This window comes from Cucurbita moschata, unplaced genomic scaffold (assembly GCF_002738365.1).
Source record: "Cucurbita moschata cultivar Rifu unplaced genomic scaffold, Cmos_1.0 Cmo_Scf00044, whole genome shotgun sequence".
NCBI classification, from domain to species: Eukaryota; Viridiplantae; Streptophyta; class Magnoliopsida; order Cucurbitales; family Cucurbitaceae; genus Cucurbita; species Cucurbita moschata.
The window spans coordinates 1,435,238-1,458,931 of NW_019268560.1; the positions used below are offsets into that span (position 1 = coordinate 1,435,238).

Consider the following 23,694-nt stretch of genomic DNA (forward strand, 5'->3'; position numbering starts at 1 on the left):
ACCGCGCGTTCTAGTGCATAGGATGACTTCCATCGAGGCTTAAACTAGTTAGCATATCGAAACTCATCCACTCACGAGTCCAAGCCCTTATATGGTACTTATCAACTCATCTCGAGCCTAAAGTAGGACTACTTAGCCTAAGAAATAATATATTTATTAATTATATTGTTAAATGTTAATGAAATGAACAACTGCTTCAGAAATACTAAATATTAAGGTATAATTTGTTATGTTATTTATGTTTTATTACATCATTTATAATTATTAAAAAATAAATAAATAAAAAATCTTTAAAACAACATTTTTATGCTTTTCGTGTATCTCCTATTTCGAATTTAAAATTTTAAAATGCATAATTATATTTAAAAAAAATTTAAAAAAAAAAACAAAAAAACAAAAAAGGTTTATTTAGATAGTACTTTATTCTATGAATTCAAATTATTTTTGTTAAATTAAAATATGTATAGCATGATTTATTATAAATTATATGATATTCTAAAATAATAATTATACAAAATCTATTGAAAGGTCAATAAAGGCGTCTCCCTACACACTAAACCGAAAAATCGGACCCCTAAACCAACAAAGCATTCCACTGAATGAAGCCCACTTGCCTCGGCAAAGCAACTTTCATAAATAACATTATAAAGTATCTTTTAAATAAAATTACAATGCTCAAATATAAAGAAAGACTGTATAATATTCAGAAATAAGATTTAAACCATATATCTTCCTTGGTTTCGACAATCGATTAACTATTTTAACTCATGGAATGCACTAGGGTAGTCTTTTAAACCCCAAAACTAAGAAGATTACATCAAAATGCCCAATCAAAGATACACATACAGTTGAGCATTAATGGAAAGAAAGAATGAAAAAGAAGGAAAGAAGATTCGCCAAAATTTTGAATTCTAACGAAATTTGGAATCATCAAACATTCATTGCAAGTAGCAATGCAAGCGCAGAGATGCTTTATAATATTAGAGTTTACTCATAAGGATTTTTGAAGTTCTTCAGAAGCTCTGGGATGTCATAGCCAAGCATATCATCCACAGCTTGAATCATTTTAGGCTTCAATTTCTCAAATTTATCAATACTGTACCCATTTAGTACCTCCCTAAAATGCTCCACGTTTGGGAAGTCCCCCGGCGGTAGGTGGTACTCCCTTTGAACCTGTGACAACCAGAGTTCTCAGTTAAAAAATCATTGAGATATATATAACTAAACTACAATGATGTTTAAAGTATGCTCTCTTGACATTTTATAAACGTTTCTAAACTACTCTTGGAGCGTAAATTCTTTCGAGTTTCGAATAAAATTTGGGACCTCAAACAGTTTGGTAGTGACCTAAAATGATAAAGCGATTCAAATTTTTGTTATAGGTCAAGGCTACGTCATTCCAAGTCTCAATTTTCATTCAAAATTCTAAATCATTTCTACTCCAAAAGTTACTCTGTTAAATTCATATTGTAACTATTGAATGTATAGGGATGGAGAGAGCTTAGCTACCTTTCCAAATTCATCTTCAAGATTATCAATAAGCCGTTGTTGAGTTTTAGCTTTGCCCATCATGGCAGGCATCTCCTTTTTAAGGTGGCTCATTATGTAGGCATGAATCTTAGCCGCTCTGGCGCGTTTTACAAATTCATTAATCTGGAATATGAAAATGAAAACTTCGTTATTTAGATCATAGTGGTGCCCAGAAGGGAAAGGTATCTATGATTATTGTCATTGCATATGCAATCAAAATATGTATTTAGAATTATACCCGACGGTCACATGCTTTCTTTGGAATATCAATCAAGTCTGCTAAGAGGTCATCTTGTTCCTTCACAAAAAGATCGCGACCAATTGGGCCGACTGAGGCTTCGTTAACAGGCTTGTCGTTAAATGACCTGATAGAATCAGATAATAAAATTAACCAAGTGAAATAAGTAAGAAAATATCAACTTGATCAGGAAATCTCAAAAGGGTTCAAGATACCAACAAACACAATATCCAAGAAATATCAAAATGAACGCACTACTATCAATTTAGTAGACTGGAAATCGAAGAACCTACCCGATATAAACACGAACGACTTCTGGAGTATTCAACACTTTACCGAGAGACCACATCAATGCTCCATATACTCTCATTAACTAGAATGATGAAAATTCAAAAAGGTATACGTTATAATCCTCCAATAAAGGAGACTGCAAAGAAGAAAATAATTGCATGAGTCTAAATCTTACTTGTTGAGTATCAACTTGATCAGCTTTATTGAGAACAACTCGAATCTTATCATCATGGCCACGAAGAGATCCTATAACACGCTTGAACTCGTCGCTGATATCCAGTTTATGGGGATCAAACAAAAGAAGGATGAGATCGCATTTTGCTGCAAACCATGATATAACCCCTGTGAAATCATAGCTTCTCTGTGTGCGTTGCTTTTCCCCGGATAGAACCCCAGGAGTATCCACAAAGGTAATTTGATCAAGGAGCTGAAAGTATAGGTGGAAAATATTAGCGCCGTTATAGCAATTGGAAAAATGAAACTAATTAAGATTTAAGAACAATAAGATGAACTGACAGTATTAAAAGTTTTTAACTAAGCCATTGAAAACTTCAACATACAGGATGTGGCATTTGAGAACATTCGAACTTCGACAGGAACGCTCCACCAAAGGATGTCAAACCAGAGAATGGCATGTCTGCTTGAACAGCAATAGTGTTTCCTGGAACACTTCTCTCATCTGGTCCAGACTGAGCACAAATTCACAACCAAGCAATGGAACCGTGGACATGTTAGCATATGATCCTTAATAAGAACGTATCATCCAGTTTGATTACATAGGTAAAGTTTCTCGTTTGATGACTGGCAGTTCTTTCTTATTTTGATCTATCAACGGAAGTCGCTTCAGTGTAAACACATTTCACTGACATTAGGAAGTAAAAGAACTCTGTAAAAGGTTCTTCTGCCAACTTTTCTTCATTTGAGAAATTGTAGGAAACACATCCAACAAGGAGACTGGGTGTCACAACCTAACCATGATTGTGCCCCAATTAAGTGGGGGAGAATGTCACAACCTAACTATGAAGAGAGTATGTTGTGACACTCACGTTGCAACAAGAGAAGCAACAATCCTCAAGTGGAGCCCATCTAGCCACATGAGGGCCTAGACAAGTGTCATGATGCAATCAAGGAGGATGGTGCATCATCTAACATACGACACAGAGTGGGCATTGAAGACAAGTCTGAGGCATAAGTAAGATAAAGACATCGAATACACAATAATGGCAAAGATAGGCTTGTTGGAGGGCCAGGTAGGACCCCCCCAGGCCTTAACCTCGAAAGGTGGGGTTCCAGAAAGAATTTGGGCATACAGTTCTGGAGTTAAGTCTGTCCATATAAAATATGAATGCTTGCCAAATTTGGAGTCAATCGGACATCGGGCGGACGCTCCATGACATCATATGACCGTTCACCAAAATCGTGTCTATGCCTGTAGTATTGAAAATTGCTCAGAAGGTACTATAGGGGGAGGCATGGTGTCAACCCTCCACCACCCTTGGGTCCTGTGGCCTAAGTGAGCTACCCGGTGGTAAATGTGTGTCACAGTGAGGGCGAGCGTGCCGAGACGTATGTCTCGGGCCACTTCCTTTGAAATGGATTTTTCAAAGATAGTACCGGGCGGCACGAGTGTGTCGGTATTGCGCCCCAGCCCGCATGTCGGAGGTTGATATATGCACCTGTTATTCGGTACGATATTCGTAAATGACACAGCATGGGCACGGGAGGGTCAATGCCTCGATAGAACCCGGATGGATGGATGTTCGGGATGTCCCAATGAGATGAGCAACATGTGGGCCCGTTCTCAATGACATGACTAAGTGAGTTGAGATGGCCAAAAACACCCCAAGACTCGGGATGGCATCAAGACATATGGGCCATGTCGATGGAAATTAAGATGACAAGATGAGATGCAATGTTGCATTGAGAGATCTTGGCTCTATGTAGAGGCAAGGTCGAGTCGAATGACTTGACCTAGTGTAGAGGCAAGTCGGTTGTATCGCCGACAATTGAACATGCATGTGCATGCAGTGTGTGTGGTCAAATAAGCTTAAATTCCGCACAAGCAATGTTCGGTTGGCAAAGACAAACCTTGTCTAAGATCCGATGAAGCCACGAAGCCGGGACAAAAAATATATATGGGGCTTGATTCCCCTTAAAACTAGTCGTGAGCATGTCAAGATCACGACGCCGCATGGTTAAAAATGAGGACCATGACACTGGTCATACTACATCCATATCCTTTCATAAAGAAAATATGAAGAGGAAAAAGATCATCTAGGTTGATTACCAAAAATTATAACACAATAATTGTAAGATAATCAAAATAGAATTGCACAAACACGCTGGCACTTTTGAAGTACAAAATATGTTAAGAACAAACAGTCCTAAAAGCAAGCTATAAGTTATTATTTTTTTTAGTTTAAAATTATTATTTAACAACAAAATGAAGGGTTTCCCTTACCATAACTACTACAAATCTATCGGTTGTTGGCTCAGGTCCAATGTGAGCTCCTGAGAAAAAATATTAAATAAATAAATAATTTTTTTAAAAAAAACATAATTCAAAGTTTATACATGCAGATTACAAAAGATGATAAGGTAAATTCAACTCACCTGGATAATTACATTTTAACAAATGTTTGATAAATGTTGTCTTTCCAGTTGAATATTGGCCCAACAACATTACCATTGGCTTAGCATCAAAATCACTGCTTGTCTGCAAGAAATTAGTCAAAACTTAAGGAGCGTTTACGCAACGTCAGTCGCAACTCTTCTTCCACCTTTACTAAAAAAATTTAAGTGGACAAGAAATTTCCCAATCTACTTACCAGCGATGGGGACACAAAATCATTAAACCGATAAGCAACTTCCAGCGGCTTCAGCTTTTCATTATATAGTTTCTTCAAACCGTCAATTATTGATGTTACCGCAGTATGGGAAATCTGAACAAGCAAGAATGCAGAGGAAAACATTACCAGAGGGAGCAGGTCAACATTTGCAATTTCATTTCATTACTTCCCATGAAAAATAAACATCTGGAACAAGTTAAAAAAATGTCTAACAGAAATAAGAAACATATGCAAACTAAAAAAGAAATAAATTTAACAGGAAAAAAAAAACATAATACCTTACTCCCAGATTTTGAAGCAAACCATGGAGTTGATGGCGGTGGCATAGGTTGAGTAGTTCCTATATTGGCGGAGTATCAATTTAAATCAGAGTCCAAGTTGGCAATTTTATTATTGAAATTCAATGATCAGAAATTGTCTAACCGTTTGTTTCATGTTTGCTAGATATTGCTAATCTCTTAGTCTTCTGAAAAGAGGATCAGAAAAATGATATCTTACATAAATGTTTCATTATTTCAATGGAAATTCGACATCGTCAAATAAGTGATATTACTTACAGCAACTAAAGCATCCAAGCCGTCAAGCACTGGAAGTTTAATTTCCTCCATGCCGGCTGAAAGAAAGTAAGGACATCAATGTATAATGAGCAGTAACTAAGTATTTCCTTTGCATTGCAACGGTAAGCACATGAACACAATAGTTGGATTCAAAGAAAGCACTTTCCGGTTACTATATATGACCAGATTTATCCGGTTAAAGATCACGTATTTGTTGAGATTGCTGTCAGTTAGTATCTAATTAAATTTCCGAGTTAGATCTAGTTTTTTATTTGATTTAGTTTTGATTTGATTAGATTTTATTTTGATTTGTTTACTGTTTGTTACCAGATTTTCTGTAGATTTTTAGGTAGATTTTATGAATATCTTTTGTATTCTCTGTATAAATATGGAGCATTCTTGCTCTTCATAATTCAATCTTCTCATTAATCATTCAATCAATCCCTCCTTCACTAACAATTGGTATCAGAGCTATCTTCTTAAGGGATCTATGAGATCAAAATGGGAGAATCAAGTTTTTCAGCTGTTGCACCACTAGTCTTCGATGGAGACAATTATCAAATGTGGGCAGTTCGTATGGAGACTTATTTGGAGGCCTTGGATCTTTGGGAAGCAATAGAAGAGGAGTACGAGGTCCCTCAGCTTCTAGCAAATCCTACTGTAGCACAAATCAAATTACAGAAGGAAAAGAAGACAAGGAAATCAAAGGCAAAAGCTTGCCTATTTGCCACTGTATCTGAAATGATCTTCATGCGAATAATGTCCCTCAAAACAGCAAAAGAAATATGGGATTATCTCAAGGCTGAATATGAAGGAGATGAGAGGATTCGTGGAATGATAGTCCTGAATTTGAGACAAGAAAGGGTGATTGAAGGTGCCTTACTTGTTAAGCATCAAGACAGCCGCAGGTATAAAAACAACAAAAATTTCAAAAATCAATTGACGTATGGAGATTCATCTGCCAATTATCAAAAGACAAAAGGAGGAGGTTTCAAAAAATCTTATCCACCTTGCCGCCATTGTGAGAAGAAAGGTCATCCACCATCAAGTGTTGGAGAAGACCTGACGCCTTCTGCTCCAAATGCAATCAACTTGGACATGAAGCTGTGATCTGCAAAGCCAAAGACCTGGTGAAAGAAGTAGATGCACAGGTTGTTGATCAAGAAGAAGAAGATCAATTGTTTATGGTCACTTCTTCCTCAAGCAAAGAATCAAGCGAGAGTTGGTTGATTGACAGTGAGTGCACAAATCACATGACATATGACAAGGAGTCGTTTGAGGAATTAAGAGACACCGAAGATAAGAGAGTGAGGATTGGCAATGGTGAACACTTGGAAGTCAAGGGAAAAGGCACAGTAGCTATAACAAGCTATGAAGGTACAAAATTTATTCCAGATATTTTATTTGTGTCTAAAATTGATCAAAATCTCTTGAGCGTTGGTCAGTTACTTAATAAAGGTTATAAAGTGTTGTTTGAGAATAAGCGGTGCTTGATCAAAGATGCTAGTGGCAAAGACTTGTTCAACGTCAAAATGAAAGGAAAAAGCTTTGCTCTAAATCCGACGGCCTTTATATCCAGAGCTGGTGCCACTGGGACTTGACACAAAAGACTTGGGCACTTTCATCATCGAGGTTTGCTTCAGATACAGTCAAAGAAGCTGGTAGAAGAACTCACTGACATTGATGATGACATGTCTCCTTACCGTGCTTGTAATTTTGGGAAGCAACATAGGCAACCCCTTCCTAAACAGGCATGGAGAGGCTCGAAAAAGCTGCAACTGGTTCATGCTGATCTTTGTGGTCCTCAGCGAACACCATCACTAAATGGTAATCTTTATTACATTGCTTTTATTAATGAACTAACAAGAATGTGTTGGATATTCTTGCTGAAGCAAAAGTCAGAAGTTGCGGGTGTATTTTGGAAATTCAAAGCCAAAGTTGAGAATGAAGGTGCATGCTTGATTCAGACTATAAAGTCAGATAATAGCAAGGAGTATACTTTAGAAACTTTTAATAGGTTTTGTGAAAAGGCTGGAATTGAACATCAATTGACAGCACCATACACTCCTCAACAAAATGACGTCAGTGAAAGGAGGAATAGATTCATAATGGAGATGACGAGACGCATGCTTCATAAGAAGAATCTTCCAAAACGTTTTTGGGGAAAAGCAGCAAACACTGTTGTGTGCTTGCAAAGTCGAATTTCAACAAAAGATGTGAAGGTCCTCACACCATTTGAAGTTTGCATGTTAGAAGAGTCTGAAGATGAACGACTAGAAGAGTCTGCAGATGAACGACAAGATGCTTTGGTTGATGATGCACCTGTCAGAGGAGGAGCTTTCGGTGATCGAGAAAAACAAAATCTGAGAGTTGGTTGATCGACCTCTAAACAAAAAAATAATTGGAGCAAGATAGGTGTTCAGAAAAAATCTTGGAGTTCACAGCATCTAAACAAGGAGGAGTGTTAAAGATCATGTATTTGTTTAGATTGCTGTCAGTTAGTATCTAATTAAATTTCCGTTAGGAGTTAGATCTAGTTTTTTATTTGATTTAGTTTTGATTTGATTAGATTTTATTTTGATTTGTTTACTGGTTTGTTACCAGTTTTTTATTTGATTTAGTTTTGATTTGATTAGATTTTATTTTGATTTGTTTACTGGTTTGTTACCAGTTTTTTATTTGATTTAGTTTTGATTTGATTAGATTTTATTTTGATTTGTTTACTGGTTTGTTACCAGGTTTTCTGCAGATTTTTAGGTAGATTTTCTGAATATCTTTTATATTCTCTGTATAAATATGGAGCATTCTTGCTCTTCATAATTCAATCTTCTCATTAATCATTCAATCAATCCCTCTTTCACTAACATATCCCTTCCTACTTTTAAAACTTTTCACTAATAGTTTTCAAATTATCTAGTTCAATAATATGCAAAATTCAATCAAGGAACCAAGCTTAGAGGATTGATTAACTGGTTAGAAATAATTTCTGGCCATGAATCACAATATTAGCCCCTGGGAAGTCTACAAGACAAGGATTGATTAACTGGTTAGAAATAATTTCTGGCCATGAATCACAATATTAGCCCCTGGGAAGTCTACAAGACATTCACTTGGACTATATTGTGTTAGGATTGCACGCACACTCGATCTAGACGAGCACAGATAATAAGAAAGAGAAAATGCAAGCAGGACGTTTATGATGTTGACTTCGTTTATGTACAGTGAGGAAGAATATAGAGAATGCTACCTTTCAAACCACCTACTATTTATAAATATCTATCATACATATCTCTCCAGCTTTTTACTATAAATTTACTAACATTTTCCATATAGTTTTAGTTCTATAACCATGGAATAAAATAAGTTATAAATAGGCAACAGACTTAATATCCCAACATATTGCCCCTTGAAATATATACAGTGAGTGCATGCTTCCGGTGGAAAAATAATTCAATAAATCTCAGTATCACTGGTATCTATACTGATATTTCATAGAACTAAAAGTTCTGGCACATGGTATCTGCGTTATTTGATGTCTTGAGCCAGACCAATAATTTGTAATTTCAAAATAATACGGACTTGATAACAAGGAAAATTCATCTGTTACACTTACAAGAATAGTAGCAAGAGCATAAATTCTTAAAAGTAAGAGACAGAACATTAAACACATCATTCAACTTGCCTGCTTTTTTGAGGATATCTGAATCCAGATCATACCCTGCTTGCGCTAAAGAAATAAGCTGGTTGTTATCAAAACAATAGTTAGAATTAGAAAAAGCCCCACGTACTAGTTAAAGTGATAAAATCAAAATAAAGTCGAATAGAACCTGCATGGCAGTAACGAACTCATTGAACCCTAAATATCCTTGTCGTTTGGAGTCTGCAATAGCCCAAACCTTTAAACAGGAAAAGGGAAAAAGATGTAACAACCTCTGAATCCAATACATGTTATATACCCAAATAAATATAATCCCCTAAAAGATGGAGAGTGATCGGAGCAAAACTCTTCACTCACTGTGCAACAACCGATGCTATACAAAGAAAAACAGACATAAAAGGGATATACTCGATGCAATAAAGCCTTGTTGGCATTTGAATTATTGAAACGTATTTAGATAAAATGCTCCTAAATTTTTCATCAATCGCGTGTAAGAGGAAAAGTTAGAAAAATAATAAGCACGAACATTTTAAGAAGACACAAAATGAAAATCAAATCAAATCAAATGAACGTAGACACAATATTTGACCAAATAAACAAATAAGTTTCTTGAAGTCTCATTCCAATGAGGTAGCACATCAAGATCAGGCATCCTACTAAGAACATCAATTAGGACAAACAGAAAAGGTTCCCAACTAACTCAAATCATAATTATCTAATCTATCCAGGAGTCGAAGTTAGATTGAGCGATTAACTCAATGGATTTCAAAAAACAAGTGAGATACCAGTTTGAGTTCTGCGCGAGAAAGATGAGACGTGGAGAAGAACTGTATGGCATCATTTCCAGTAACACGACCATCTCCATCTACACCAAAATCGAAGAACAGAAAACAAAACGATTGATTAACATCCTAGATGAGTAATAGAACAAGCAAGAAACGCTAATTGAGGATTAAAAGAAGAAAAAAAAACCTGAATCAGCCAAACCGAACCATTCCTGAAAGATCTTAAGCTGCTCTTTCGAGCAGGAGCCAATCGCACCAGATCCAATCTCCATTTTTTGAAAGAAATGGAATTCAAAACTTGACTACCGGATTATGACAGCTCTACTCTCTCTAATATCAACAGCTTTGGCGCTCGGGATGAACAAAATTGAAACCCACGCCGTTTGCTGCTTTTTTGGCTGGGAAGCGGCTTAGTGGCTGAGCTATACTTCCGTGTAATGTGATGTACATTCGAAACAGTGATCCTTCGTGATTGGATGGTCAGGATGGAGGTAGTTTGGGATGTGATTCATCAGATTTGATCCGGATTGGACACGTGTGATGAAACCAGGAAGATTACGGTGGGGACTTCACAGGTGATTGTAATTGATTTATCCACCCAAGACTTTTGAATGAGAGTGAGAGAGAGAGCGCCCTTTTGATGTTTGAAAAATCTGCTGAGTGGAGCCCACGTGTAGCCACTGATTATTGGATGATGAATGCAGTGGGGCCCGCAGAGAGGACAAAAACAAAAAAGTGTAAGATTTTGTATTTTTCAAAATTTTAATTCTCTTTTTTTAATTCATGCCAAATTTTGTAATGTGAAAATTATGGTAAAAGAAATTTAGAGAAAAAATAAGTATAATTTTGAAAAATAAAATGGTTGACGGGTTAGGTGTTTGCTCTAAGTTTGATAGTTAGGTATATTATTGGTGATAGTCTTGTTCATATGCTTCTTAGAGCGCTAAAACCAAAACGCACTTGAATGCCAATTGGAAGCCTAAGACGAATTCGATGACCTAACTTTTCTGGTTAATAATGCAAACAATGGCATGTTCTAGTTTTTCCTTGGTGGGTGTGTGCTGTTATGAGTGGTGAGTAGGGGTTCGTAAAATCCAATAACCTGACCCAACCCTTTTTTTTTTAGTATGGAGTATATTAAATTTTTTGAAAATTGAAAATTTAGTTCAATTTGTGGGTTGACATTTTTTTCTTTGGATCAAACTTGAAAATAGAGTTACAACTCAACTTAATCCTAATCTACTCTAAATATATATATATATATATATATATATATATATGATGTTAGTAATATGTTATAGCTCGTAAAATGTTTTAGTTATATAATGTAATGTGTATTATATATAACTATGATTGTTTATATAATTAAAAAAATAACCCGATAACCCAACTCAACCTAGTCTCAACTATAGAGGGTTAGGTTTTGTTTGAATTATGATAGACAACCGAAACAAGTTCTTGCAAATAGGAAAAGTAGCGGTTTGAACGTGGGGGCTATTTTTATCTTATGATGGGTTTGAATTAGCCACAATTGTATTTCTCGTGAGATTAAAGAAAAGATGGGCCATCTGTCTTTTCAAACCTATCGTCCCATTAAAAAATATTCTTGTGCCAAGGCCCGTCAGAAATGTAGTGAATCACTTTTCCTATTCTTTCCCTCGACCCTGCGACTGAAAAAGATGTTTACTTCTTAAAATATCTCATATACGTAGACAGGAACAGGGGAAGGGGTCAGATTTATCTCGACGGGAGGTGAACTCTATTTGGGTTATTTGAGCACGGACCCAATCATCCCAAAATTTTGAGTAGTCTAAAAAAAAATTTCAACCTAGCTCGTGTACACTAGATGGGACGAAAATCGAGTTAGTAGGGTTTCCAAAATTCTCTCTTATTTTTTGGTGTAAAGTGAACTAACTCAAATCATTTCCAAACGAGTCATTTCATGAATCAAACTCTCTTATATTACATTCTTAACCCTAACTTTTGGTTTCTAAAATTTTAGAAATATCGCACTTTTTCACTCCAAAATCCACTAAAAGAAAGGCAAGAGCTTCAAGAAATACCAACAGTCTTGTTGAGCAGCCACAAGAACAGAGCAAGTTCAATAGCAAAAATGGATTTCAGCCATGTTCTATCCACCATGAATCCATACACTGTAATTCCCGCTTTGTTATTCCTCAAATATATCACTGCACAACAACAAACAAATGCCCTCCTTTTTTAAAACCCAGATCAAATGGTTCATGAACTTTGTGCATCTTTTTACTCACCTAGCGCCTGCCTCTTTTGGAATGAGATTGTGTCCGCAAAAACTGGCATCAGTTTTGCATCATCCAAGTCGTCCTCGTCGCCGTCGCCGTCTTCGTCATCCGAGTTCGATTCGATGATAGCTGCTGTTGGGGTCGTCTTATTGTCGAGATCGTCGAAGGTGCTTACGACGGCGGAGATGTGCCACTTTGCAGCAAGACATGTGATGGACTGTGCTTTGTGGGTTATCTTTGCTGCACTGCGGAGGCATATGAACAAGCCTGTCACCAGGCTGATGGAGCATAGCTGCATTGTCAAAACTCATACCTGTTATTCTATTATACTATTATAACATCCGCAAAACGTTAACATATCATCACTAGCAAGATTTTTTATTGTAAATACCCGTCTACGGATGAAATTACAAGCAGTCTCAAGTAAAGCAAAATGTAGTAGTATTCTTCGGAGTGTTTTGTAATCATAAAAAGTGTGAGTGTTTCTCCTAAAAAATTGTATTCAACAATTGCTCGAGCCAAGAACTATCCATAGTAATTTAACCTAGTACAATAAGAAATAGGTGCATGGAGAACAAAGGATTTTATAACGCTACATGCTCAAGATTCGGATAAGAATTCGGAACTTGAATTTGGTACCTGTGTGCTCCAACATTCCTTTGCATCCCGTGCGATATAATTACATTACTTACTTCTCGCTTCCAAAAATGAAAACTATCCCCACAGACAAACCAACATCAATCATTTTAAGATATTTTGTTCTCACTTACATCACCAAACAAAGAATTACTCCAAGCAAAACACATTTAACTTTAAAGTATCAACGCAGGAGCCACTAAANTACAACTCAACTTAATCCTAATCTACTCTAAATATATATATATATATATATATATATATATATATGATGTTAGTAATATGTTATAGCTCGTAAAATGTTTTAGTTATATAATGTAATGTGTATTATATATAACTATGATTGTTTATATAATTAAAAAAATAACCCGATAACCCAACTCAACCTAGTCTCAACTATAGAGGGTTAGGTTTTGTTTGAATTATGATAGACAACCGAAACAAGTTCTTGCAAATAGGAAAAGTAGCGGTTTGAACGTGGGGGCTATTTTTATCTTATGATGGGTTTGAATTAGCCACAATTGTATTTCTCGTGAGATTAAAGAAAAGATGGGCCATCTGTCTTTTCAAACCTATCGTCCCATTAAAAAATATTCTTGTGCCAAGGCCCGTCAGAAATGTAGTGAATCACTTTTCCTATTCTTTCCCTCGACCCTGCGACTGAAAAAGATGTTTACTTCTTAAAATATCTCATATACGTAGACAGGAACAGGGGAAGGGGTCAGATTTATCTCGACGGGAGGTGAACTCTATTTGGGTTATTTGAGCACGGACCCAATCATCCCAAAATTTTGAGTAGTCTAAAAAAAAATTTCAACCTAGCTCGTGTACACTAGATGGGACGAAAATCGAGTTAGTAGGGTTTCCAAAATTCTCTCTTATTTTTTGGTGTAAAGTGAACTAACTCAAATCATTTCCAAACGAGTCATTTCATGAATCAAACTCTCTTATATTACATTCTTAACCCTAACTTTTGGTTTCTAAAATTTTAGAAATATCGCACTTTTTCACTCCAAAATCCACTAAAAGAAAGGCAAGAGCTTCAAGAAATACCAACAGTCTTGTTGAGCAGCCACAAGAACAGAGCAAGTTCAATAGCAAAAATGGATTTCAGCCATGTTCTATCCACCATGAATCCATACACTGTAATTCCCGCTTTGTTATTCCTCAAATATATCACTGCACAACAACAAACAAATGCCCTCCTTTTTTAAAACCCAGATCAAATGGTTCATGAACTTTGTGCATCTTTTTACTCACCTAGCGCCTGCCTCTTTTGGAATGAGATTGTGTCCGCAAAAACTGGCATCAGTTTTGCATCATCCAAGTCGTCCTCGTCGCCGTCGCCGTCTTCGTCATCCGAGTTCGATTCGATGATAGCTGCTGTTGGGGTCGTCTTATTGTCGAGATCGTCGAAGGTGCTTACGACGGCGGAGATGTGCCACTTTGCAGCAAGACATGTGATGGACTGTGCTTTGTGGGTTATCTTTGCTGCACTGCGGAGGCATATGAACAAGCCTGTCACCAGGCTGATGGAGCATAGCTGCATTGTCAAAACTCATACCTGTTATTCTATTATACTATTATAACATCCGCAAAACGTTAACATATCATCACTAGCAAGATTTTTTATTGTAAATACCCGTCTACGGATGAAATTACAAGCAGTCTCAAGTAAAGCAAAATGTAGTAGTATTCTTCGGAGTGTTTTGTAATCATAAAAAGTGTGAGTGTTTCTCCTAAAAAATTGTATTCAACAATTGCTCGAGCCAAGAACTATCCATAGTAATTTAACCTAGTACAATAAGAAATAGGTGCATGGAGAACAAAGGATTTTATAACGCTACATGCTCAAGATTCGGATAAGAATTCGGAACTTGAATTTGGTACCTGTGTGCTCCAACATTCCTTTGCATCCCGTGCGATATAATTACATTACTTACTTCTCGCTTCCAAAAATGAAAACTATCCCCACAGACAAACCAACATCAATCATTTTAAGATATTTTGTTCTCACTTACATCACCAAACAAAGAATTACTCCAAGCAAAACACATTTAACTTTAAAGTATCAACGCAGGAGCCACTAAAAAGGAACATAGATTTAGTAACTTTCAATTCTTTTAAGCCTTTCTTAGTCATCCTATTCTCATGGTCGGATCTTATTCGAATGTGATCTTGATTTATTCACTAACTTCACAAATTTAGTTTTATGATAACGAAGATGAAGTTAAGAAAGTAGATTACCGCAAGTTGTCCAGCCTTGGAGAGGTTAACATGAGCTTTGGCCGTTGTAGTCATGAGAAGAGAGATGAACTGACTGGCAGTGACCAGAATCAAAGACAACAAAATGAAGGCTCGGAAGCGATGGCTGATGATGGTGAAGGTTCTTCTGAGGCCCAAATGCAGAACCAAGATGGTGCCGACGTCGGTTTCCCGATGGAAAACCGAAGCGAAATCTTCGAGCCTGATCATTTGGAGGCAGCAGATGAGGCGGAAGAGGACGCAGACGAAGAAGAAGATGGAAGTTCTGTAGAGCCATGAGCAGAGCTCCAATGTGCAGGAGGTGATGTAGCTCAAGTACATGTTGTTGGTGTAATATGGGATTTGCTTAGCTGCGGTGATGTACCACCACATCTTGTACGCTGCTTCTGCCATGAAACATGGTACCACGAACAAGCAGATCAGCTCCTTTGATCTCTGCAATTACATTCAAATTATTATTACGTTCGATCGTAGACAAACACGACTCTCCACAATGGTATAATATTGTCTACTTTCAACATAATCTCTCGTGACTTTGTTTCAGGATTATAAACTCATGATCGTGACTTTCCTTTGGACGGATTATAAACACATGATCATTCTCAAGTTCCATAGATTAAAAATAATAATAAAAAAAAAAATTGATTACACTATCTTAAAAAACAATTATATTTATTACAAATATATTTTTTTTCTTGCTCCAGATTTTCTTTAAAACTAACTTTTAAATTAATTCAAGTTTTAAATTTTTTTAATTAATTATTTAGAATTAGACCATTGAATACTAATTAATTATATATATAAATTCTTTTTTTATTTTGTAGTTAAAATATTATTAAGATTTATTGATTTTTTATTTTATTAATTTTCTTTAAAAAAATTGTTACATTGATTACTTTTTATTCTATAAAATTATTGAAAGCTTTCATTTAGTGTTTTATTTTTTTTAAAAAAATATTGATTTGTAACCATTTTCAAATTTTTATATTAACTAAAAACTATGGGAAAAATATTAAATATATATATATTTTTTTTTTACGACAGATAATAAATTTAAATTAGATTGATTTAATCTACTCGAATAGTCGATTAAACTGATAAAATTATTAAATATTCTTTTATATTCGACCAATCCATCAAACTTGACTTTGGATCCAACTTAATCAAATGAATTTTCATATACTTAATTATTTAAAAGAATTTTGAATAGCAAAAGTTTTAAATGAGAAGAGGTAATGATTTTGACGTATGAACAATAATAGCAATACTTAATAATTTTCCATCAAGTTGGGTTCAACTTGGCAATATAAATTGATAAACAAACAAATTTCACTCAATATCACAAAATATTGACTCATAGAAACAAATTATGAATTGATAAAATTAAAAATAAAATTAAGGAGTGTTCATCTTCATGTTCAGGAAAGGGGATTTGGAAATTGTGTAAGGAAAAGAAAGGAATCGTACCTGTAATTGCCTGGAATACTCAGCCCGAACCCTAGGGCTTGCTTTGGAGAGCTTATCGAGGAAGAGAAATCGGTTGAATCCGAAGAGACGGAGCCAGAGAGAGAGAGAGAGGAAAGAGAGCATCGCAACGGCGGAGAGAGAGAGCTGAACGACGACATGGAATGGCCTCTGGTGATCTTCGTCGCAATCGGAGCAGGAAAGAGCGAAGTGCGATGCGAGAGGGACGGCGATTGCGAAGATGAAGAAGATGAGGCAGGAGAGCGAAGCGCGATATGGATTGGATTGATCGTTTATGCAAATCCATTTCAGGAAGGATTCTAACCTTCTTAACTCCGGTGCTTCTAATTCTGATTCTGATTCTTGCGAATCCATTGGAGATGGAGATTTCTTGCCCCTGTTTTTCATTGCTTCGGAACAGGGGAGCGGGAGATTTTGGTGCTTCAACAACCAGAAAACGAGAAACAAAGAACAACATTTATGTATTTATTAGCTTAAATTAATAAAAAAATATATATTACTACGCTTTATATTTAAACTTTCACTTTATCCAGCTTTTATAAAAAAATTTAAAAATATTTTTGTTGAACAAGCACGACTCTCCACACTGATATGATATTGTCCACTTTCAACATAAGTTCTACCGGCTTTGCTTTGGCTTCTCCTCACTTTCAGCCTAAGCTCTCGTGGCTTTTCTTTGGCTTCTCCTCACTTTCACCCTAAGCTCTAGGGACTTTGCTTTAGCTTTTCCAAAAGGCCTCTTATGAGATTATATATATATTTTTTTTTTTGTTTATAAACCATGATCATTCCTTTAATGGCCTTTTTACTGGCCTTATTTAAAATATATTTTTAAATTTCATAAATATTTTTAAATTGCTTTAAAAAAATTTAAATCTTTTATTAATATCTTATTAAAAAATTTTAAAAATACCTTAACCAGATCTTCACAATGATATGATATTGTTTATCTTGAATATAGTCTCTCGTAAATTTCTTTTTGATTCGTTGTAAAGATTTCGTATAAATGAAAATATAATTTTTTATTTATATATCTATAATCATTCTCTTAATTAGTTAACGTGGAACTCACTCTTAACGATCTTCTAATTATTTATTTACCCTTTATAAATCTATAATCTTTAAAGTTACTAATCTTAACAACTATTTATATTTTTATGAATTAATATAATCTTTGTACTCTCTGGATCATTTGAGAGAGGCGGCAACGAGACAAACAAACGTCAGAAGTGGGGCCCATTGGAAGCAATGTCCACAGTGGAGTTGCCACGTATTAGTTTTTTAATTACTGTTGCTCTTGATTCGATTTCTTTGTTTGAAGGGACTCTGTAATCTCCACGTGGTGCTTAGGTGGCTGAGTATTTTTACCACGCTGGCTATGCTGATTGGTTGCTTCCTTTTTTAAATATACCACTCTAGTACGGCTTCGTTATTATTTTTGGGGAAAAGTAGGGTGCCTTTGATTGGTAATTTGAAAACCACGTCCACTATGATTTGTATTTTATGTTTGTTTTAGTGTTTTTAATATATTTTAAATAAAAGTTTAAAACTATATTATTTATCAAATTTTAATTATCAAAAAAAAAAAAAAAAACAAACAAAATACAAAATAAATATGGTTATTTAAATATGTGATCATTGATATTTTCAAACCTCTACAATTTTAGGTACTCTAGCCATCTTGATTTTCAAAACAACAGCGACCATCCAGTAGAGTTGTTATTAAATAAATAGGTTGACATCTATATTTTCGAAATATCTATCATTTTAGGCATTTTGACAATCTTGATTTTTTTTTTTTTTTTTATCATATTTAGAAGTTTGTGAAGACCCGGAATTGAAAATATACAGAAGAATACAATGTTCGTCGGAATAAAATGACGAGGAGAGTTACTATCTACCGTTGTTCCGAACATTTGAATGTGTTTCTTTCAGTTTAACCATGAATTTATGAGCGTGAAACATTCTTTATAAGGGTGTGAAAACCTCTTCCTAATAGAGGCATTTTAAAAATCTTGAGGGAAAGCAGGGAAGAGAAAACCAAGGAGGATGATATCTGTTAGTGGTGGACTTGGGTTATTACAAATGATATCAGAGCTAAACACCGAGCGGTGTGTAAGTAAGGACGTTGGACCCTGAAAGGGGTGGAATGTGAGATCCCGCCGCCTCGATTGGAGAGAGAAACGAGTATCAGCAAGAACGTTGAGCCCTGAAAGAGGGGTGGATTGTGAGATCTCACATCAGTTGAAGAGGGGAACAACACTTTCTTTATAAGGGTGTGGAAACCTCTCCCTAGCAGACGACACCGGGCAGTGAGCGAGCAAGGATGCTGGGCATCGAAGGGGGTGTATTTTAAGATCACACATCAATTGAAGAGAGGAACGAGTGCCAGCAAAGACCCCGGGCACCGAAGAGGGGTGGATTGTGAGATCACACATCAGTTGGAGAGAGAAACAAAACATTCTTTATAAAGACGTGAAAACATCTCCCTAGCACATTTAAAAACTTTGAGAGGAACCTCGAAAATAAAAGCCCAACAAAGACAATATTTGCTAGTGGTGGGCTTGAATTATTACGTTGCCATATTAAGAATGTTGGAGTCACAAGAGTGGGTAAAACGTCTCTTTAAGACTTTTATACAAGAGCCCTCTCTCACAGATGGAGGCTATACTGAACTGGTCACTAATCATGAAACCAGCTAGGCTATAAAAGAGTTGGGCAGGGAAAACGAAAACTCATGATTCCATAATAAAGTAAGCTATCTCACTCAAACTGGATAACATCATTTCATAAAGAAGAAGGAAAGAGAATGAGAGATGAAAATGGTAAGCTTTGGCAGAGAAAATGGGTGGAATGGGCCAGGAGTTTGGTAGGACCCTTCCCTGTTAAGGTACCAGCCAACAAAGACAGTCTTATTTCCTGTCTTAATCAGAGAACAAAGCACATGCTTAACTACAGATACACGTGGTTTAGACCCACAGTTACAGAGAGGATTCAACATCACCAAAAATAGGCATATATTGGATCAATAATGTCAAAATGATATACAGTTGTTCTCAAGTTCTAGACTGCAAATGATGATAACAAAGTGTTGTAAATCAGATACATAATTAATGAAGAATATATGGAATAGAAGAGATACATACTTGAAGGATTGAATACCAAAGAAGGCTCAGAGCAGGCCTTCCAAACTTCTCCACCAGTTGAATTGAAGAACAAATTCAGATGGGAAATCATCCTGATATTGAACCTCTATTTTCTTCATTAGAACAATATAACATCAGTACGTATGATAACTATAAAATCATTCCATTATTGGACAGTTACGTTTGCAGTAATGATCAAACCATCAAAATCTAAGTTGGGTTACCAGTTAGAGCTCAAGCCCCGCTAGCAAATATGGTTTGTTTTGGCCCACGTATCGCCACCAGTCCTACGGTTTTAAAATAAGTCTACTAGGGAGAGGTTTCCATATCCTTATGAGAAATATTTTGTTCTCCTATCCAATAGACGTGGGATCTCACAATCCACCCCCTTGGGGGCCAACGTCTTGGTTGGATTGGCCTGTTACGTATCGCTGTCAGCCTCACGGTTTTAAAACGTGTCTACTAGGGAGAGGTTTCCACATCGTTATGAGAAATGATTCGTTCTCTTCTCCAACCCATGTGGGATCTCACAATCCACCCCCCTTGGGGGCCAGCGTCCTCGCTGGCACACCGCCCAATATCTAGCTCTAATATCATTTGTAACAGCCCAATCCCACCGCTAGTAGATATTGTCCGCATTGATCCGTAACGTATCGCCGCTAGCTCTACGGTTTTAAAACATGTCTACTAAGGAGAGGTGTCCACATACTTATAAAGAATGTTTTGTTCTCCTCTTCCACTGAGATCGAGATCTCATAGGCAATAGTACACCATTTGACATTTCTACCACACAGAACAGAAAAGGTTATTCACTCATAGACTAGAATCAATACCCATTACCTAAAAATATACAAACATATATTGCACATACAGATTTATGAATCATGCTTCAGCTTCTATACAACAAACAGAGTTGTGGAAAATGACCTCCTCCATGGCTAAGATCTGGCAAAGACACCCCAGATTTTAGCACGGCTAAGACTTACCAACAGCTTCTTTGACCCCTCAACATTCATTTCAACAAGCTTTTGTAGATACGAAGCAGCACCAGCAGCAGCCATCAGCTTTCTACACTTGCTTGAAATCACAACCGAGGCTAATAATGAAACAGGGTACTTCTTATCCAGATTCAAGATTGAAGGATCTAAGAGATGAACTGCACTTACAATTCCCCTCTCCTCTTTCTGAAAAATTCTTCTGTTACCATTATATTGTAATAGAGAAGACAACGCCTTAGCAGCTGCTGTTTTCTCATCAACAGATTTACCATCCAACATATTAATTAAGGGAGTGATGAATCCAGATTCCCCCATTTCTTTTCTTGCTTTTGCGCAGAAGCTGAGCTCGTAGACTGCTCGAGCTGCTGCAATTCGCGCACCTAATACTCCGCAACTCAAAACTGGAAGAAGCCGATCAAGAAATCCCTCTGAAATAAGAGTTTCTGCAATGGGGGAGCAAGAAGCCAAGAGGCTCAAAAGCTCCACAGCCACTTCAAGACTACGAACTGATGGAACCGAATCCCAGAAAATTTTCAAGAACTCGATCCCACCTTCTTTGACGATCAAGAGCTTCAAATTATCATCATCTCCAACTAAATTACACAAACAACCAATTGCATTTTCTTGAGCCAATGGAGTTCCAGAGGTCAAAAGCCCCAAAAGAACTATAACCCCATTTTCTTCGATGAAATTCTCTTTGATTTCGTTAAATGATGCAAGATTTCTCAAAACCGCAGCTGCAGAGGCTTGAGAACCGGGAGTTCCGGCCTCACAAATCTCCAACAGAGATGAAATCCCTCCTCTGGAACCGATTGACCTAGCATTTTGCTTGGAAATACTCAGAGATTGGAGAGCTAAACAGGACTTCTCTTTTGCAAAACCGCTACCAGAATCGAGAATCCTCAGCAAGTGATTCAAAAGCACGATTCCTTCTGCAATCATTACATTCTTAACGCCATCCACGGTAGAAACAATGGAAATAGCAGCAACAGCCTTCTCCTTCAATTCTAAAGAACTGGAATCCAGTAGCCGAACCAGAACAGGAACAGCCCCTTGAGCCGCAGCAATGGTGACATTCTTATCATCCTCATTCAACAACTGCAACAGCGAATCAATAGCCAATACTCTGGATTCAATGCTTCCAATCTGTAACCTAGTGATCAAATTCCTGGACTCCGCCCGCACGGCCTCCCTTCTAGACGAGGAACTCGAAATCACACCGTCGTGAAGAATCTCACTCTTAATCAACACATCACCGTCTTTGAGTAGGCAGTCTAACTTCGTGAGAACGGAGAGAATATCGCTTTGAGTCTTGAGTTTACCATCGGAAACTCCCGGATTGCGGCACTTGTGCGAGAGAGAAGCCGCCTGAGTAAGAGTTTCTACAACAGAATGAAGGAAATCGAGAGAGAGCGGATTGGAAGAAGAGTTGGGAAACTCAGAAACATCGATCAATTGAGCGCGAAGATCCGAGAGTTTGGCGGCCATGGAAGACCATTTGCCCTTGAAATCATTGATGAGTGGAATATCATCAAGAACAGAAGAAATGAGATTGTTAGAGAGAAGGAAATGGCTGTTTTCTGGAGGTACTTTCATGGCGTTGAGTGAAGGAAGGAAGAATGGAGACGGAGATTCTACAACGAAGAATCTGCGGAAGGTATGAGAACGCCTCCAAATTTGCAGGTACTTGTAGAAGAAAATCTCACGCACAAATAAATAAGTAATATTAACAATTAAATTATAAAATTATTATTAAATCCGGTCTAAATTATAAATACATAAATAAATAAATAATATTTGTAGCGAGATATTACAATCACCACGACTACTATGACTTATAAATATTTAATATTTGAGCTGTTATTTTTTTAAATAATTAAAAAAATCCAACCTTCTGATTAAATTTTTTTGTAGTTTTAAAATTTTTTAAGTTAATATTGTAATATTTATTTAAATGTGATATTTACGAGTCAAAATTGATTTTTTTTGTACGTTATTTTTATATAATTTATGTTATGGAATACTTTTTTTTTCCGTTTTTTTAATAACTTTGACATCTTAGGTCAAATTGTTAATTAATTATTTTTGGAATTTAATAAAAGTTAGATTATTAGCTTAGCTAATAATATATATATATATATATATATATATAGTCCCTACCGTTAAATTAGTTTATTGTTGATTTTTGTAAAAAAATATTTAGTTTCTATTAACTTTCCTTTATAAATTGTGAAAATACATAAAAAAAAAAAAAAAAATATATATATATATATATAGTCCCTACCGTTAAATTAGTTTATTGTTGATTTTTGTAAAAAAATATTTAGTTTCTATTAACTTTCCTTTATAAATTGTGAAAATACATAAAAAAAAAAAAAAAAATATATATATATATATATAGTCCCTACCGTTAAATTAGTTTATTGTTGATTTTTGTAAAAAAATATTTAGTTTCTATTAACTTTCCTTTATAAATTGTGAAAATACATAAAAAAAAAAAAAAAAATATATATATATATATATAGTCCCTACCGTTAAATTAGTTTATTGTTGATTTTTGTAAAAAAATATTTAGTTTCTATTAACTTTCCTTTATAAATTGTGAAAATACATAAAAAAAAAAAAAAAAATATATATATATATATATAGTCCCTACCGTTAAATTAGTTTATTGTTGATTTTTGTAAAAAAATATTTAGTTTCTATTAACTTTCCTTTATAAATTGTGAAAATACATAAAAAAAAAAAAAAAAATATATATATATATATATAGTCCCTACCGTTAAATTAGTTTATTGTTGATTTTTGTAAAAAAATATTTAGTTTCTATTAACTTTCCTTTATAAATTGTGAAAATACATAAAAAAAAAAAAAAAAATATATATATATATATATAGTCCCTACCGTTAAATTAGTTTATTGTTGATTTTTGTAAAAAAATATTTAGTTTCTATTAACTTTCCTTTATAAATTGTGAAAATACATAAAAAAAAAA

The 23,694-nt window shown here is 35.6% G+C and overlaps 4 protein-coding genes across 4 annotated transcripts; all 4 read right to left on the reverse strand.

Moving 5' to 3' along the window:
- Positions 1–700: 700 nt before the first annotated feature.
- LOC111434367 (EH domain-containing protein 1-like) lies at positions 701–10,290 on the reverse strand. The gene is made up of 16 exons (XM_023071811.1): positions 10,096–10,290; positions 9,909–9,988; positions 9,293–9,361; positions 9,148–9,205; positions 5,466–5,521; positions 5,332–5,374; positions 5,187–5,248; positions 4,888–5,001; positions 4,673–4,775; positions 4,521–4,570; positions 2,620–2,748; positions 2,235–2,486; positions 2,062–2,141; positions 1,769–1,895; positions 1,510–1,653; positions 701–1,173 (listed from the first exon to the last, which is right to left on the reverse strand). Exons 1-16 carry the CDS (start codon positions 10,178–10,180, stop codon positions 988–990), a joined length of 1,638 nt encoding a protein of 545 aa, XP_022927579.1. The 5' UTR covers positions 10,181–10,290; the 3' UTR covers positions 701–987.
- Positions 10,291–11,831: 1,541 nt separating this feature from the next.
- LOC111434257 lies at positions 11,832–12,503 on the reverse strand. The gene is made up of 2 exons (XM_023071661.1): positions 12,179–12,503; positions 11,832–12,097 (listed from the first exon to the last, which is right to left on the reverse strand). Exons 1-2 carry the CDS (start codon positions 12,465–12,467, stop codon positions 11,961–11,963), a joined length of 426 nt encoding a protein of 141 aa, XP_022927429.1. The 5' UTR covers positions 12,468–12,503; the 3' UTR covers positions 11,832–11,960.
- A 1,215-nt stretch (positions 12,504–13,718) lies between these two features.
- Positions 13,719–17,015, reverse strand: LOC111433990. Its single transcript, XM_023071279.1, has 4 exons — positions 16,538–17,015; positions 15,053–15,505; positions 14,066–14,348; positions 13,719–13,984 (listed from the first exon to the last, which is right to left on the reverse strand). The coding sequence occupies exons 1-4, from the start codon at positions 16,940–16,942 to the stop codon at positions 13,848–13,850; spliced, it is 1,278 nt and encodes a 425-aa protein (XP_022927047.1). The 5' UTR covers positions 16,943–17,015; the 3' UTR covers positions 13,719–13,847.
- Positions 17,016–20,494: 3,479 nt separating this feature from the next.
- LOC111433964 (vacuolar protein 8-like) lies at positions 20,495–22,416 on the reverse strand. Its single transcript, XM_023071235.1, has one exon. It carries the CDS (start codon positions 22,293–22,295, stop codon positions 20,640–20,642), a length of 1,656 nt encoding a protein of 551 aa, XP_022927003.1. The 5' UTR covers positions 22,296–22,416; the 3' UTR covers positions 20,495–20,639.
- Between the last annotated feature and the right edge of the window lie 1,278 nt (positions 22,417–23,694).

Coding starts and splice junctions, on each gene's coding strand:
- LOC111434257 (XM_023071661.1), bottom strand. CDS start 12,467: ATGCAGCTATGCTCCATCAGCCTGGTGACAGGCTTGTTCATATGCCTC. Junction 12,098..12,178: donor CCAAAAGAGGCAGGCGCTAG/GTGAGTAAAAAG, acceptor GTTGTTGTGCAG/TGATATATTTGAGGAATAAC.
- LOC111434367 (XM_023071811.1), bottom strand. CDS start 10,180: ATGGAGATTGGATCTGGTGCGATTGGCTCCTGCTCGAAAGAGCAGCTT. Junction 4,571..4,672: donor GTTAAAATGTAATTATCCAG/GTGAGTTGAATT, acceptor ATTTTTTCTCAG/GAGCTCACATTGGACCTGAG. Junction 1,654..1,768: donor AGAAAGCATGTGACCGTCGG/GTATAATTCTAA, acceptor TTCATATTCCAG/ATTAATGAATTTGTAAAACG.
- LOC111433964 (XM_023071235.1), bottom strand. CDS start 22,295: ATGAAAGTACCTCCAGAAAACAGCCATTTCCTTCTCTCTAACAATCTC.
- LOC111433990 (XM_023071279.1), bottom strand. CDS start 16,942: ATGAAAAACAGGGGCAAGAAATCTCCATCTCCAATGGATTCGCAAGAA. Junction 15,506..16,537: donor AGTATTCCAGGCAATTACAG/GTACGATTCCTT, acceptor ATGTAATTGCAG/AGATCAAAGGAGCTGATCTG. Junction 14,349..15,052: donor CCAAGGCTGGACAACTTGCG/GTAATCTACTTT, acceptor TTGACAATGCAG/CTATGCTCCATCAGCCTGGT.